The sequence below is a fragment of the Ostrinia furnacalis genome, unplaced genomic scaffold, assembly GCF_004193835.3.
Source record: "Ostrinia furnacalis isolate ACB-3 unplaced genomic scaffold, ASM419383v2 OfSCF2378, whole genome shotgun sequence".
In the NCBI taxonomy this organism is placed as follows: Eukaryota; Metazoa; Arthropoda; class Insecta; order Lepidoptera; family Crambidae; genus Ostrinia; species Ostrinia furnacalis.
In genome coordinates, this window is record NW_021132617.1 from 996,302 (window position 1) to 1,012,197 (window position 15,896).

The window sequence follows — 15,896 nt, forward strand, 5'->3', positions numbered from 1 at the left end:
CAAGCATTGAGTTGCTTACTTTGGGGCTAGCTGGCGCTGTGTGAAATTGTCCAAAGATTTATTTATTTATTTATTTATTATGTAAAAGGCTTAGTAGAGATTCTGGCGGCATGAGATCAAAGGACGAATGGCACCCCTGAGCAGTCCTTTGACGCGGCGCCGGCGCGGCGCGGCGGCACTTGTTGCGCGTGGCTCCTTGAGGAGCCGAGCGTTTTCCTGCTAGAGACGCGAAACACACTGTGTCGGGAATGTAGTCTAGGGGACAAGCGTATTGTTGGCCATAAGAGCTTATTAGTAGTTCGTTTGGTCTGTTTTGGTTGCAACTACTTACAAAATTAACAAAATGAAACCGTGTTCAATTTTCGGCATTTAAATGGCTATTATCTCGGAACCTTTACGATAGTGAGCAATGTGTATGCACAATGCACATGCTGCCCATTATGGGAAAACGTACAAACCATAAGCAATAGAAATTAGGGGAATAATCTCACGTAAACGACGTTTGAGGGGCCGAGATCAGTTTTTTTACTCTACTATGGGCGCTTAGATCCTGGCTACACAGGAGTTGCAGTGGTGGGAAAGAGAGGTGGGAATAGTCCCGTACTATGGGCGCTTGCTAAAACTTCTCAAAGATCAACTCTTCGCTAGACCTTCTATCTCTTGGACTAACGGGACACTGTGCAGAGAGGAATCGTTCCGTCAAAAGGACGCAGCTGCCATCATCCTTAACGGACGACGTCTGCGTTCGCCGACCGCGCCAGTCTGATGGGGTCCATGGGAAAATGATGTGACGTACAACATTTGTAGCTTTTCTAATTTTATACCAATCGATATCAAGGGAGATGGGATCAAGATTTAAACATTTATGTATTTAAGTTTTATGTAAAGTTAAGATAAAGTTTTAATTCGGTAACGAAGATTTATGAACTTTTTTACGTTCTGTGAAAACTGTGATAAGTGACCCATTTGGAGTGTTCAATAAACCATCATTAGAAACTTGTTATAACAAGGTGAGTACTAAGTACCAAGTAGTTAAGAAAATAATTATAATCTGGATTTGGAGGATACAGTTACTGTTCTCTAATATCATTCAACTACGTCATATTCTACTACAACTACATAATAATATGTAACATGGTTCCTTCACGAAACAGCAGATAGCATAAATATTTCATGCTTTCTGCTAAACTAAATTATAGGGACTGAAAGTACATATGACTCTTGAAAGATTTTTAATAGGTTAAATCTTTGATGACTCATATAGCCTTGAAGGTTTGCTAATCTTACAATGATGCGCCATCACAGTTAAAACTGGCTAGAAGTTAGATAGAAGAACTCTTGTTCTATTGTTAGTTATTTCAATTTGTTAAATATTTAACACATTGGGAACTAAGTAGTGATGATGTTTCTCTCGAGGCTTTGGTAGCTAGCTACCAAACGACCCATTAAATAGTTTGCTAAATCTTAGCTAATTAAAATTGTACAATTTAGATTAAGTAGTTAGTGGTTTTTTATTATGTAGTAAATTATGGTACGAGTATCGCTTCAAAAAGCCTCACACATGGATTTCCACAACGACCTATCCTGCTGTACACAGGCAAGTACCATTCCCATGACTTCATCCAGATCTTCGGTCCACCGAGTGGGAGGCCTGCCTACACTACTTTACCGTTATATGGTCAGTATTCATCATTTCAGTCACAGGACGTCCACTGCTGAACATAATCCTCCCCCAATGATTTCCATGATTACCGGTTGATAGCGGCCTACATCCAGCACCTTCCTGCTACCTTTATGAGGTCGTCGTCGGTCCACCTTGTGGTCAGTGTTATCACCTCTAAAATGTATCCGTGGTGTCGAAAGCCAGCCAGCAGGCTTGGCGATGGGCGTGGGCGGTCGCGGCGGCGGCGCGCGGCCTCCGAGCCACGTGGCGTACTACGTGGCGCTGGCCGGCATCCTGGGCCTGCTGGGCATGCTGCTGGCCTACTTCGCCTGCTTCTGCGTCAAGAGGGTCAAGGGTAACCACGGCGACCACTCGATCTTTCACTTTTCTTATGACCCGTTCACTTCAGCTCTTGTAGTTTGTAGGCTCATGTAGTCTCCCTGACAGTGGTAGCAAATTTTATTGCCTCTAAGGCTGGGCACTGAAATATCTAATACAAGTGCATCTAAGTTAGTATTTAGTAGTGTTAGTATTTTTTCTTTTTTCAATCTTTATAAATCACAATATTTTTTATTTAGCAGTACTTTATGATACAGACACAATACATTTCTTGCCAGTATTGAATCATCGCTTGTGTATTATTTCCAGTATTTTTTTTCAAATGCGCAATGAAAGCAATCTCACTCAAAGGTACACAGATATGGATCCAACGCTTTGGGCTGTATGAATGTCGAGTAACATTTGGTATAGTAGAGAAGTACATATTGTTTGTAATTTTTTCTCTCCCTTACTTTTGTCAATATTTGAACCTTCACGTAGTGTAGCGCAGTCTGTAGAGTAGCACGTTATGTGTGTTGTAGCGTATGACCGGCAGGCGCGGCAGTTCCAGGTCTACGCGGGCCCCTGAAGATCCTGAAGGTTGGTGTAGAATTTTCAACTAGTGCTTTTTTGGTACCTTGTCCGGTGAAACTGAAAAAGCCGCTCACGGCTATCAGCAAGGTCCTTCCGAAAAAAAAAAAGCTTTTTGATACCATTATGCTTCGTAGAATTTTTAAAGTAGATGCTGTATCTGAAGCTTAGTCTAGCATAGTATACCTAATAATGAGTATTGATTCTTATTACTCTTACAATATATGGATCTGAAACGTGGTCGCTTACTATGGGCCTCATAAGAAGGCTCAAGGTCACCCAAAGGGCGATGGAGCGGGCTATGCTCGGAGTTTCCCTGCGTGATCGAATCAGAAATGAGGAGATCCGCAGGAGAACCAAAGTGACCGACATAGCTCGCAGATTGCTAAAATCAAGTGGCAGTGGGCGGGGCACATAGCTCGTAGAGACGATGGCCGTTGGGGCAGAAAAGTTCTCGAGTAGCGACCACGGGCTGGAAGACATAGCGTGGGCAGGCCTCCAACTAGGTGGACCGACGTTCTGGTGAAGGTCGCGGGAAGAGCCTGGATGCGGGCAGCGCAGGACCGTTCATTGTGGAAAACCTTGGAGGAGGCCTTTGTCCAGCAGTGGACGTCATTCGGCTGAAACGAACGAACTCTTACAAGCACATAATGATTCTGCGCGCAAACTAAATTAATAAACGTACTTGTGCAATGACGCCGTAACCTGTGTTTCTTTATAGCAAATTAAACTTTTCCGGCGTTAATCATTAGGTAAGTGAAAAGTATTGCAATCTGCTTAGTAATTGTGTGGTACCTGACATTATTCTCGTGTTCTAGAACTGGTGCAACAAGACTGTTCGTCGCAGACGCACGTATCAGCGCGCCCGCCGCAGCCCGTCACCACGACCTACCCCGTGCAGCCAGGTCAGCGAGCTTTGTATTATTTTATCCTAATCGAAAGAATTCAAGAACCTTGTGCCAAACTGTATGAGGCTACTCTAAGTAGAGGTGGACTTGTGACAATCTTCACCAGACTTTTGCAGCTCATAATCAACTTTCTTAGCGAACATCAAGCTCATTCACCCTACGATATCTGGTTCAAGCACATTAAAAAGTGTGACTAGGATGTGGTTAATTAATCACTCGCTGATGAGGCATTGCATCGGGTTAAGATTTTCAAGTCTTGCGTGAGGCAATAGATTGCCATAAATTGTTTTTGCGGAGCAAATACTTGAAATATTGTGCTTTGGATTGACGTATTCCAATCCAATCCAATCCAGGTTTAATAAGTTATTCACGAGTTAAACACTATGGCACAGTGACAATTGGCACATGAATGCAGAACAGGCTGCAGTATAAGCCTAAAACAGCCTAATAGTTGAGCACTCAGATTTCACATTCGTCTTTGTAATATCAATCATCTAATAATACGTGTATCTTGTGTAAATATTACGCCTTCGTCGATAGATAACATTATTACTATCAGCCAAAACAATGAAGATCAATTATCCGGCCTGTTCCAAGTGGTTTCACAGCCAAGCTATAAAGCCGGTGGTTTGAGGGTCTACTACGAAACACAACCGCGAGATTTTCTATTCGTCTCTACTAGCTTTTCTCACCCACCCTGTGGCGCAGACAGGATGGATAGAGACGGGCGGTGCGGTGGCAGTATTCTGATGTTTTGAGGGTAGGACCCATGTGCTGGCGACCTGCCAATTTACAAATCGTGTCAAGTGACTCATATTTATTTGGCGTGAAAGTGCTCGCTTAACTAGATCGTTAGCAATTCTTTGAGTATTTGGAACTGCATAAGTACGCAACTTTGACGGTATATTTGCATTTAAAGCCTAGGCCTAGGCCATACCCTGCATTTCGCTCGTGTCAATATCGCACGTCAACAAGTAACTACTCGTACCTACTAAATATGACCCGCAATTAATTGGATAATGAATTCATTGTAAATGTTGATTCAAAAAAGATCCATCTCGGTACTGAATACTTAATTGAGGGACTTTATTAAAAAAAAATCTGTAGGTACGTTGTAGTACGTTGTCTAAAGTGAGGTACTGTCCGAATCGCCTTTAGTATGTACTTTGAAGATTCGGCCTTTAATGCTTAACTTCCTTGACCCATTGGGTATCAGATTAGGACCTAAAGACCAATCAATAGATTGTAAGTGTCTAATGACTTCTTCTTCTTCTTGCCGTGTCGACAACAAACCAACACAGCGTCAGCCCAAAACTCCGCCACAAGAATGGCGTTGTCAGTAGCCTTCTTAGCACATGATGTCGTGCCCTGCGTGCCCTAACAACTGCACGCAGGGCACGACATCATGTGCTTCGTCGACTGAGGAAGAAAACCACACTTGCACTCCAAGTTTGAGCCATCCAAGACTTGTACAGATTGTCCTTACTACGGCCAACCTGCGTCCGAAGTTTATTTAAAGATTTCCAGGTAGGCCAGGGGAGCTCATGTCCATAGGGACAAAAGGGCAAGCATAATCAGCTCTCTCACGCCATAACGATCGTCATGAAGGAGAGAGAGAGGAGTCTAATGACTGATATCATCTTGGTTTCCAGTGGTCCGGGACAGCGCGAGCGCGATGGCGAAGCTGTGTCGCCAGCTTCCCGCGCCGACGCCCGTCTACCCGGCAGCGTCGTCGCCCGACCCCGCGCGAGCGCACCACGCGCCGCCCTCGCTGCCCCCGCGGCCCCCGCCGCCCCCGCCGGTCCCAACGGCCCCCCCGGCTCCAGGCAAGACGCCCGCGCCACCCGCCGCCGTCATACCGAGGATCGAAGTAGACATGGTGGATGCCAGATAGATTTACGTAGATCTCTCGTTCAATTCAACGCAAAACTAATAATAATTAACTTTAAAAAAAAATAAAACCGAATCCAAATGCGTGAACACAAAAAAAACTAAAAATTAAAAATATTGCGTATAAAAAGTTCATCCCCAATTTTCCACCCTTGAGGTATTACCTATACGCCGAAAAAAGATTTGTTCAAATCGGTTCATAATTGGCGGAGTTATCGCGTAACAAACATAGAAAAAAAAAACATACGGGTCGAATTGAGAACCTCCTCCTTTTTTGAAGTCGGTTGAAAATATTTAATAGGTATGTGTATTTTGGTAAAGTTACTTCAATTTTATGTATCATCAGCAAAGTTCTGGAATGGAGGCCGCGTACCTGAAAACGCAGCGTGGGACGTCCACCCACAAGGTGGACCGACGACCTGATAAAGGTAGCAGGAGGCGCTGGATGCAGGCCGCTACCAACCGTGCGATGTGGAAGACATTGGGGGAGGCCTATGTTCAGCAGTGGACGTCCTATGGCTGAAATGATGTTGATGATGATGATGTATCACCAGATCGTCTCGGTCCATCTAGTTTCTAGTAGGAGGCGTGTCTACACTACGCCCTCCGGTCTGTGGTTGCGGGAAGCACCTGGATGCGGGCAGTGCAAGAACCGCTCATTGTGAATATTTGTAGGGGAGGCCTTTGCAGCAGTAGACGTCATTTACCAACCGGGCAGGCCGCTACCAACCATTGGAAAGCATTGGAATGCATTGGGGGCGGCCTATGTTCAGCAGTGGACGTCCTATGGCTGAGATGATGATGATAACGATGAGACGTCATTTATTAGTTGAAACGAACTATGTATTAGAAATACCTTTTTCTAGAGTAAGGAAGGCCTGTACTTAAGTGTACTTTCAGATCAACGCTTCGATATTAACGATTACGGTCTCTAATTAATGTATGTTGTAAATATCCAAGATCCATCTAACGTCCATTATATCTTAAATTAAAAGTTTATAAACATTTTAATAATTAAAATATGATAAGGTTCCTATCAATATACCTAGGTATAATCAATTTTGTATTATCTACTCGTACTCTCGTTGTTTGCGCTGCAAATGCTGTGAAGAGTGATTGTTAAAGTATGATAAATAAGTACAAGACATGTCCGCAGTTCTAAAAACTTTTTGTTTGTTAGAGTAAGTTTGTTGTTGACCACATGGTCATGTGGTGTGAAGAATTTCCTGCCATTCATAAACCTTTAAAACAGTTTACAAACACAGAGTTGCTCCAAAGTTAAGCGTCCAAAAATAAAGTAAGATAAATTACGTACTTATCCAATTTTTTACACAAGTAATGCTATCTATTAATATGATGATATTACTCAGTACATAAAATGTAATTTCAAAATAAATGTAAATTAAATAATCGATGTTGCATGCATTTTACTGTTTTTCTCAATGTCTGTAACTCTGGCTTTCTAAATATTAAATGTGCCAACTTTGTATTTTCATGACTATAAAAATAATAAAAATAGTTATTTACCAACCGTTTTTTAAATAACCTTTATTAAGTAGGTATAGCCTGACCAGGAACATAAAAACCCTGGCATAGAGGCGCGTCAATTGCATTTGATAGTGCAACACTGAGTACAGTCGTACCTGTGTTAAATTAATAGGCTATCTTTATGTATCAGGATTTAGGATTACGGGCTAATTTGATATTTTCATAAATTAACGAAAAAATATTATTATAGGTAACCTGGTTTAAATAAATTAAATGAAACCATCAATCGAGCTAGTAGGATTTATTTTATTATTCATCAATAATCTTGAATATTCAACTGCAATGTCTGCTCATGAACGCTTCAAACTCGGTACTTCTTTACCAATTCCATAAAATTCAACACTAAGAAAGTGACAAAAAAAATTAAAATAGGTAGTTGAAACAAACCACAGCTAATTTTCATAGTGGACTGTACTATACGATAAACATGTCAGTCAATTTGACAACCTTTGTCGGAAACATTATTCAATGAAAATATTGTCCGAACCCTTAGTATTTCTCTTCGACAAATACTTTAACACATTGTGAACCACTTTTCTTTCACGACTATAAAAAGATTTTAGCAATTTAATTCACAAAATCAATTGCGCACATTTAAAATAAAGTTTGTTTACACTTTGACAGCAATAGACTGACATGCAAGGTGACATGTCAGTGAAGTTTTCAGTTACTGTTGCCATTAAAAGAAATTAGTACCATTAGTTTTCCGCAACATGGCGAGGGTTTTTATGTTCCTGGTCAGGCTATACATTACATATATTCAAATATATTTATTTATTTGACTATTTACAGCTATGAGGAAAACTATGGAGTGTATTGAATATAATAATTTCAATCCTTTAGCTGTGGGTCTAAGGTAGAAGTTTCCAATGTTTTTCAACAAATCATTTGAATGTTCATGTGTTTCAAGCAAAATTAAAAAAAATGCACTCTGCAACACTTTTGACAATTTTTTCCTGAATTTTATTGGAATGAAATTCCAAATTCAAATTTACTTCATTACTTTGTGATGACAAAAATAGCGCGTTAAGCTTCGTAAAAAATGCTGGAAAAGCAGGGTTGAGTGGAAAAACAATAATATGAAGTATAGCCCGGTGGAAGAAGAAACGGATTGCACGTACCTTTCTTTAGTTTCTGGATACTGCAGATGATGCAGACGCCTTTCATGGTTTCATTTTCGTGGTAGGTAGTCACTGCGCGCGAGCACATGGGCGGCCAGGTCAAATTTTCTTTCAAGACGTAACACCACTTAAACTAACACTTTTTCAGTACACATTGATCACAAAGCACGCAAGTATTTACTGATAACAAAAGAACAAACAACGAAAAAAATAATTTACAACAGCTGTCACGTTAGCACCACTCTCGCTTGGCAGCCATCGCGGCATCGTTCGAGAAATTCAAAAGGAGAACATGCAGCGACATCTCGCAGGCAGTTGTGGAAGTGTGGCGCGAATAAATCGAGTCAAAACAAATCCTTTAATTATTATATTCCTACCATGTAATGCCGTCAAATATTCTAGCATCTATTAAAATTAAAATTTATTAATAAGTTAAGTGCGCTTGAAAAGCTCTATAAAGATGCTAATAGCTTTAACCACAATAATCAGGGCTAAAAGAAGAAATTATTTCGCTGAATAGATTTAAAAAACGCTTTTTAATTATGACCAATTTTAATTAAGAAGATAAAAACAATATTGACCAGTTCATTGACAATAAATAGAGACAATGTAAGTTACATTGTTGTACATACAATATTATTACATAATGTTTAATTTTAATGTACATAGCTACGTATTGAAGTATTCGTGAAAAAATATAGCTTTTTATACAAAATCTGTTTTTTTTTTTGCAACAAGCAGGCTTTTAATAACTTACATTTTCAATTGACTGGATAAATTGATTTTTTATGCGTTTAAATACTCATTGTAGCAGCCCGTCGTTAATACACGTTAACAATAATAAATAATACTTAGTTAAAGCATAATCAACAATTAACATTAAATTGTAACACGTATTTTTTATTATAACTAATACTCATAATTTATTTATTTATTGGGCTATCAAAATGAGATACATAGAGATAGATAATCTTAGTAGAAGAAGCCTACCTACGATAGGTATAAATATGTATTTTATATGGATAGCATTCTTAATAATTTAATTGTAGTTAATTTCCCCATTACAACATTCATCCAACATGGTTACGTGTAGGTTTAAAACATTAATGAATAATTGAATATAAATAGTTAACTTGACACAATAGTTAGGCACATCGATACACTTCGCAGTACATCATTAATATTTAAGTTACAACAGCAAATTCTCACTAATTCGTCTCTAAAATGGCACGAAGTTTATTTCTAAGTTCGTTTATTTTAATAAATAAATATGGCGAAGAAAGTACACTAAATACATACTTAACAATGATAAGTATCACTAACATCAAATTGTTTGAAATAACTTATTTATAGGTATGTAAGTAATACTTAAGAATGGGTAGGAGTTTTGACAGATTTCGGCCGACCTATCACTAAGTAGGTGGCGGCTAAACTTTCCCAAAATTATAAATAAATTATGCAAAGTTCTGGTGTTTTATTTTTTCCACCTTTCATGATCAGTTTTCCACCTATGAAACTGCTTTCTTTCTCATAAAAAACTGCTGTTTTGGGAAAAATCATTGATTTAAATAGCAGTCTCCTTCTTTTTGGGCGACGTGTACTGCTGGATGTCGTCGTAGTCCGGCGGCCTCTCCTCGCTGCCCTCCAAATCCAGGTCTAGATCACTCTCTGCGGAAAGAAATACAGAGGTTTAAAGTGTTTCCGCTTGCTAGTTCATGTTAACTGAAGACTTGAAGTGAGTCATTATTAAAGAGCAAACTACCCACGGTAGACCTTTGCCCCGACATTAAAATGTTAACATTGACATTGAGGAGGAGGATTAACACAATTTTCTATGGGTCTTGTTTACGTGTCCACGAAATGCTAATGTTTAATCTGATCACTGCACACCTCGCTGGAATGCGACTCTCCTTCCCACTTACCCGTACACCTCCCCGCGTTTCGCCCCGTGTCTATGAACCAGAGCGTCGATGTGACGTTACTGCTGCTAAGTGCGCAATTAACTCTACTAGGTTGTATATCTCCTTGTGATCATAATAGTTGTAAAAGTACGTAGTACAGTATTCTTTTGTCAGGCGTTCTTGACTTGTTTCAGCCTCGTAATACTGTACTATCTGTACGCCTAGCACGAAAATCTTTCGAGTTCAAATCGTTTGCGTACTCGAATCGCCATCAAAAGATTTAGTTGATAACGTGTCGTAAAGTGAACTTAGTATGAGACGTGGTTGCACGAAACTTATTTTGAGAATCAAAATTGTCACGTTATCATTTAATTCGAAGATTGAGTATCGAATTTCATCGAATACGAAAACGATTCGAAGACGAAAGTTGTTCATGCTAGAGTCTAGAGGTACTGTGCTATAGTGTAGGCAAGTAATACTGTACCTGAGAAGGCGCCGGACTCGGGTCGCTGCGGCGGCGCGAGGATGTCGCCGTCGCTGGCGTGGCGCGCGCGCAGGCTGGCGGCCAGCGGCGACAGCGACGCGCGCGCGCGCGGCCCGCGCACCGGGCCCGCCTCCGCCAGGTAGCACGCGCCGCCGTCGTAGCCCACCGTCTCTGAAGGAGTATGTTAGTTAGTTAGTTAGTTTTGCAGGGCAATCGAATACCGCACTTAGCCTCATGATAGGGCCATTGTGCGCGATTTGTGGTTTATCTTCCTACTCCAACCACCCCAGATCCCCCCAGAAGGCGAGCAGCCCGTCCAGGCTGCTGCAGGCTTCCTGTAGCGACGACGGTGATCGAAGAAATTGAGCCCGTTTTTCTTCCACGCTACTGCACTCCATGAGCACATGCTGCGGTGTTTCCTCTGCCTCCATGCACCCCCTGCATAGTGGGCTGTCTGTGACACCTATATTGTATAGGTGCTTGTTTAGCATACAGTGTACTGAAGGAGTATGATTATAACAGCTTTTTATATTTAGTTATTAAATTTTTAGCATTAAGAGTCGCATCTCAAACTAATTTGAAAATTATAAATAACTTAAATATGATATGTAAAAGAGCTGTTTCATCTTAACTGACAGTTAAATATTTGCAACAATATTTCTGTTAGATGTAGGGTAGGTATACTTAACATTGATGAAACAAACGCTGGCTGTAACAGCGTATTACACTTGAAAATTTCGACGGGTTCATCCAGTGTCTAAGTAGCTCAGTGGAAGAGCAGTTGCCCGGCAAGCGGAAGGTCGTGGGTTTAATTCCCGCCTTAGGCAGTTCGATTTTTTCTCAAGTTATTTATAAGCTTTTTATATTGCTTGAGAAAATCGAATTGCTTAAGGTGGGAATCGAACCCACGATCTTTCGTTTACCAGGCGACTTCCTCTTTATTACTACTAACTACTTAGTTACGTATGAAAGCAGCCGTTATAGTCCACTTGTTAATAGACAACGAAGCGGCCAAGCCACATAGAGATAGGAAGTGTAGAGTTAGAGGCTTAGTTCTAAAGGACATCTGATAACTTTTTGATAGTGGAAGCCATAATGGTCTCGCCTTGGCAATATTTTACATGAAAATGTTTTGGTGGGATCGATTTTGTTGGATCAACAGTGAGGTCGATGATCCAGTTAAGTCTGTAAGCTACCGAGCAATTTTATATTACTATTGGCACTGTTGGTTATTGATTTGTTAGTGCAACAAGGACCACCAACTTAATAATAGTAAACTCACCAACTGAAGGTGGAGGGAACGGCCTCGCGAGGCTTATCCGCGACTCAATCGTGTGATGCTCGGCCCCCGAGCGGTCGATTCCATCGATGTCTTCCGCCAGCAGGAACTCGTAGTTCGACACCTCGCCCTCCTCGAGAGGCACCAAACTTTTCCGCGGCACCTCCTTCAAGCGAATAGACTCGTTTAACGACTGCTTCGCTTCTTTCGGTTTGTAAATTGACTTATTTCTTTCCTCTGCGACTCTTTCAGACTCTATAAACTCCTCATAATTAGAGGTCGACGCTTTAACCAGGATAGAAGATTCCTCATTAGTATCCCCTATGTAAAAATTACTTGTAGACGGGACGACTTCATGAAAATCACTCGTAGGCGGGACGAGTTCAGTAGCATCGGTGTCTTTGATGTCATCTTTGTTGGATTCTTTGCACTTTTTAGAAGATTTGATGTTAGTGTAATGTTTTTTGCACGGTCTAACTGGTTGGGTTTCAGGTTGCAGGCATTCTACGGACGACGATTCGGGTTCAGCGAATGGCGCTTTGTCTAGGCTGGGAGTGCTGCCGGAGGGACACTCGTTTTCTGGCTTGAGCGGGATGTAGAGTTCCTTGGTGGAGCGCTCCCAGTCGCGGCGGTGGATGACCTCGTCGATGACGCTGGGCGCGGAGTGGTAGCGGGCGTCGGCTGTGGGCGCCTCGTGGTGAGACTTTCTTCGGCTTCTTATTTCTTCGTGGCTTCTGTGCGCTGATAACGGCTTCTTGGAATATCCTGGAAACATTTCAGACTGTTGTTGGGTACTTGTTTACTACAATGGTAATGATGGTTGAGATAGAAATTGATGATGATGACCTTTCTACTTAGTGTTATTCCATCAATGAAAAGCGGAGAGGGATCTTTATATTAACACCTACAATATACACAGTCAATAGTCGTTCTTAAAGTAAAGACATAGTCAAACCTGAAGTGCTCGGTAGATGTAGAGACACGGCGCTACTGGCCATGCGTCGGCCGAAGGGGGCTCCAGAGCGACTGCGGCCTCCGGACTCTGGAATATTATACAATTTATGCTTTATAACAATATTAAGTTGTTATTCCATGAACAATTCATAATAATACAGTGATTTGGCACATACCTATGTAAGCAAAGTACGTTACGCTCCCTCTGGACACGTGGTCCGACTGCTTTGTCCGATCAATCGGACCACGTGAACTTTTTTTTCCTGTTGGTTCGATTAATCGGACTACAAGGAATCGCAATTCCACTTCGTCCGACTAATCGGACTTGAAATAAATTAAGGGTGCAGGTATGCAACAAAATCGATCCATGGAAACTATTTCTCGTGTCAATTTCACATTAACTACCAATGCGATGCTCTTTGGTCATAATAATAACAAGAGCTTCCTCGTGAACGGCTTGGCATGGAAAGGTTCACTATTAAATAAATTTATAATAATAAATTTAAATCAATATTGATTTGAAAAAATAATACAAATATGTAAAGGTATAAATATTTTTAATTAAAGATTGTTTCATTCAATGTAAAACGATCTCCTTTTAGTTCAATTCAAAGTTCAACTGAATTGAACTTTCAGGAAAAAAACCGTAAAGTCAACTTTCTTCAGTAATCTTTCAAGGAAGTTGAAATACACGGATTTTTTTTATAAACATTTCCTAAATGTTTATATTATTATAGATAAGTAGGTTATGTAGGTAGGTATTCATTTGTTTTCCAAATTTTCAATAGGGATGTTTCCTGGGTAAAAAGCAAGAGTTTTAATTAGTCCGTCAGTTAGCTTATCAAAAAATACTCGACACCTATTTTTCACTTTTAAAACTAATGAAAATGTAAAGAGATAAAGCGTGCCAAAGTTCTAAAGAAAAGGCCCGTGACGTCAGTGAGTGCGTAAAAGTGCTGCACTTTGTGACGTCACGCGGAACTTCAACGCACTATAACTTTGAAATTATTTGTTTGATTGGCAATTAAATAATTCAAGTCCAATATTTTTTTATATTAAAATTGACGGACGAAAACATTTTTTTTAGGAAACTAGCCTAAACATCTATCAAAAATATTCAATAGATTTATTATAGTTGAATTTTTAGGAAAATATATTCCGTTTATTTCAAATTTCTAGAAAAATTATTGAAACTATGGATTTTTTTTCCTGAAAGTTCAACTCAGTTAAACTTTGGTTTGAACTAAAAGGAATAGGTCTGTTATAGTTTTTCAATCAAGAAAATGCAATGAAATAGTGTTGAGTTAATGAAATAATAAATTTTAATGTATCTTTCTTTCTTTCTTTCAAATAGGTTGGGCGGTTAAATGTCGGACCATGTAACCTTAAGAACAGAAAGTCTTGATAGTCCGACTCCTTAATCGAACCAACAGGAAAAAAAAGTTCACGTGGTCCGATTAGTCGGACAAAGCAGTCGGACCACGTGTCCAGCTTAGTCGTTCCCACCTAATGTGGAATAGAAAATAAAAATGATTCCACGGACGGAGTAGTGGCGCAGTAATTTGATTTGAACTCGGATGGTCTCAGGTTCAATTCCTGGTTGAGATTTAGAAAAAAAAAAATAGTTCGCATCTAAGTTGCAATCCATTGTTTGTACAAACTAAGGACGTACTCGTAGGTAGTTCATATTTTTGAAAGCATTATAAGATACTTAATTGGTAGCCTTGATTTTTTTATGATTAGTATTTATTGCCTTATTTTCTGGGCAGACCAAGGACAGAAAATAGTATTTATAGATCGCTTAAAGAGGTAAGTACTTCATGTACGGAAACACCATGGTTTGGACATATTGTGTGATCTAAGATGAATGGATGAGTGAATTGAGTGACAATGTCTGACTACTAGGAGTGACACACATTCAATTTACGTACCACCCACAACTGGCTTCCATGGATTGTCGGGAGACGTGTCTGAAAACACACGGCGATCATTGAAACTACTGATCATACAGATGTTATAACCAAGGAGTTTGTAAAAAAGTAGGCAGTCTATCAAGAACTATCTGATATCGAAGAATCTTGACGGGAGCAACAACGGGAGCTTATTGTAGTAGTTCTTGCATACCTATATTATGTTATAAGATAAGGGCTCGTTTCTCCCACGTCAATCCAGTTTTGGACTCTCCCGTAAAACTGAACTGTCGTGTACTCGTAAACACATGTGCCTATGTTTGAAATTCTATTTACATAATCGAACGGATCGGTTTATTACGGGACTGCAAACGGGATGTTCGTGTGAACTTTATTAAAACACGTTTCTATTAAACGGGATCCTGCAAAAAACAGGATGTCTTCGTGGGAACAAGCCCTTAGTTTGTAAATATTGAAGAGCATAGGTATCTATTTCTAAGTAAGCAGTAAAGGAAAATAAAAGTTACATTGGTATCATCTCAAAAAGTATCCAAAGATCCGTCGGTGAGGTTAGCGGTGCCCTGAAAGCTGGCAGCGTTTCCGCGTTGGATCGTTAGGCTAAGACGCTGGCCAAGGTGGAACCCGGCCTTCTGGTCACCGGTAACCTCGATGACGCGGGTGGAAGCTCAGTAAGCAGTGATAAAGTACCGGAGTTGGAGTCGTCGGGCCAGCAGCACAGCCAGCACAGCGTGAGTAGCGCCGCGCACGCCTCCGGCCGCGACTCCGCGCGCGCGCCCATCGCCCACTGCTGAACAAATTAAAAAAAAATATCCTTGGACATTTTACACTGCGCTTCTAGTCCCAAACTAAGCAAAGCTTGTACTATGGGTACTAGACAACGAATATATAAACATACTTAAATACTTTTTTTTTTGTAAATAGGTACATACATATTAAACATAGAAAACACCCAGTCCAATACAAACAAATACGTTCATGCACACAAATGTTTGTACTGTGCGGGAATCGAACCTGCAACCTCCGGAATAGTAGTCCGCTTCGAACCGCTACACCAAACGGCCGACTATTATAAACAAAACATTTACAAAAGACAAGCCGTTTACGAATCAGAAATGACAAGATCCGTAAAAGAACTAAAGTCGCTGACATAGCCCAACGGGTTAGCAAGCTGAAGTGGCAATGTGCATGGCAAATAGGTAGTATGCAGAACCACAGAATAATAAATAAGTGCAGAACTGACGGACGACGGGCAGCAAGGTTATGGAGTGGAGGCCACGTACCGGAAAGCTCAGCGCAGGATGTTCACCC

General features: G+C 40.5%; 2 protein-coding genes across 2 annotated transcripts; one reads left to right on the forward strand and one right to left on the reverse strand.

Annotated features, from left to right (window-relative positions):
* The first annotated feature begins 2,764 nt into the window (after nt 1-2,764).
* LOC114355249 (chitin-binding lectin 1-like) lies at nt 2,765-5,383 on the forward strand. The gene is made up of 3 exons (XM_028307981.1): nt 2,765-2,768; nt 3,391-3,477; nt 5,133-5,383. Exons 1-3 carry the CDS (start codon nt 2,765-2,767, stop codon nt 5,372-5,374), a joined length of 333 nt encoding a protein of 110 aa, XP_028163782.1. The 3' UTR covers nt 5,375-5,383.
* Nucleotides 5,384-10,494: 5,111 nt separating this feature from the next.
* LOC114355250 (uncharacterized) lies at nt 10,495-15,366 on the reverse strand (the record flags this gene model as incomplete). The annotated part of the gene is made up of 5 exons (XM_028307982.1): nt 15,276-15,366; nt 14,589-14,627; nt 12,659-12,745; nt 11,707-12,468; nt 10,495-10,595 (listed from the first exon to the last, which is right to left on the reverse strand). Coding segments are annotated over exons 1-5 (1,080 nt in total), but the record flags the coding sequence as incomplete, so codon positions are not given.
* Between the last annotated feature and the right edge of the window lie 530 nt (nt 15,367-15,896).

Bases quoted from the DNA above. Each gene is read 5' to 3' on its own strand.
- LOC114355249 (XM_028307981.1), top strand. The intron at 3,478-5,132 runs GTCAGCGAGCTT...CTTGGTTTCCAG, and splicing joins GACCTACCCCGTGCAGCCAG to TGGTCCGGGACAGCGCGAGC.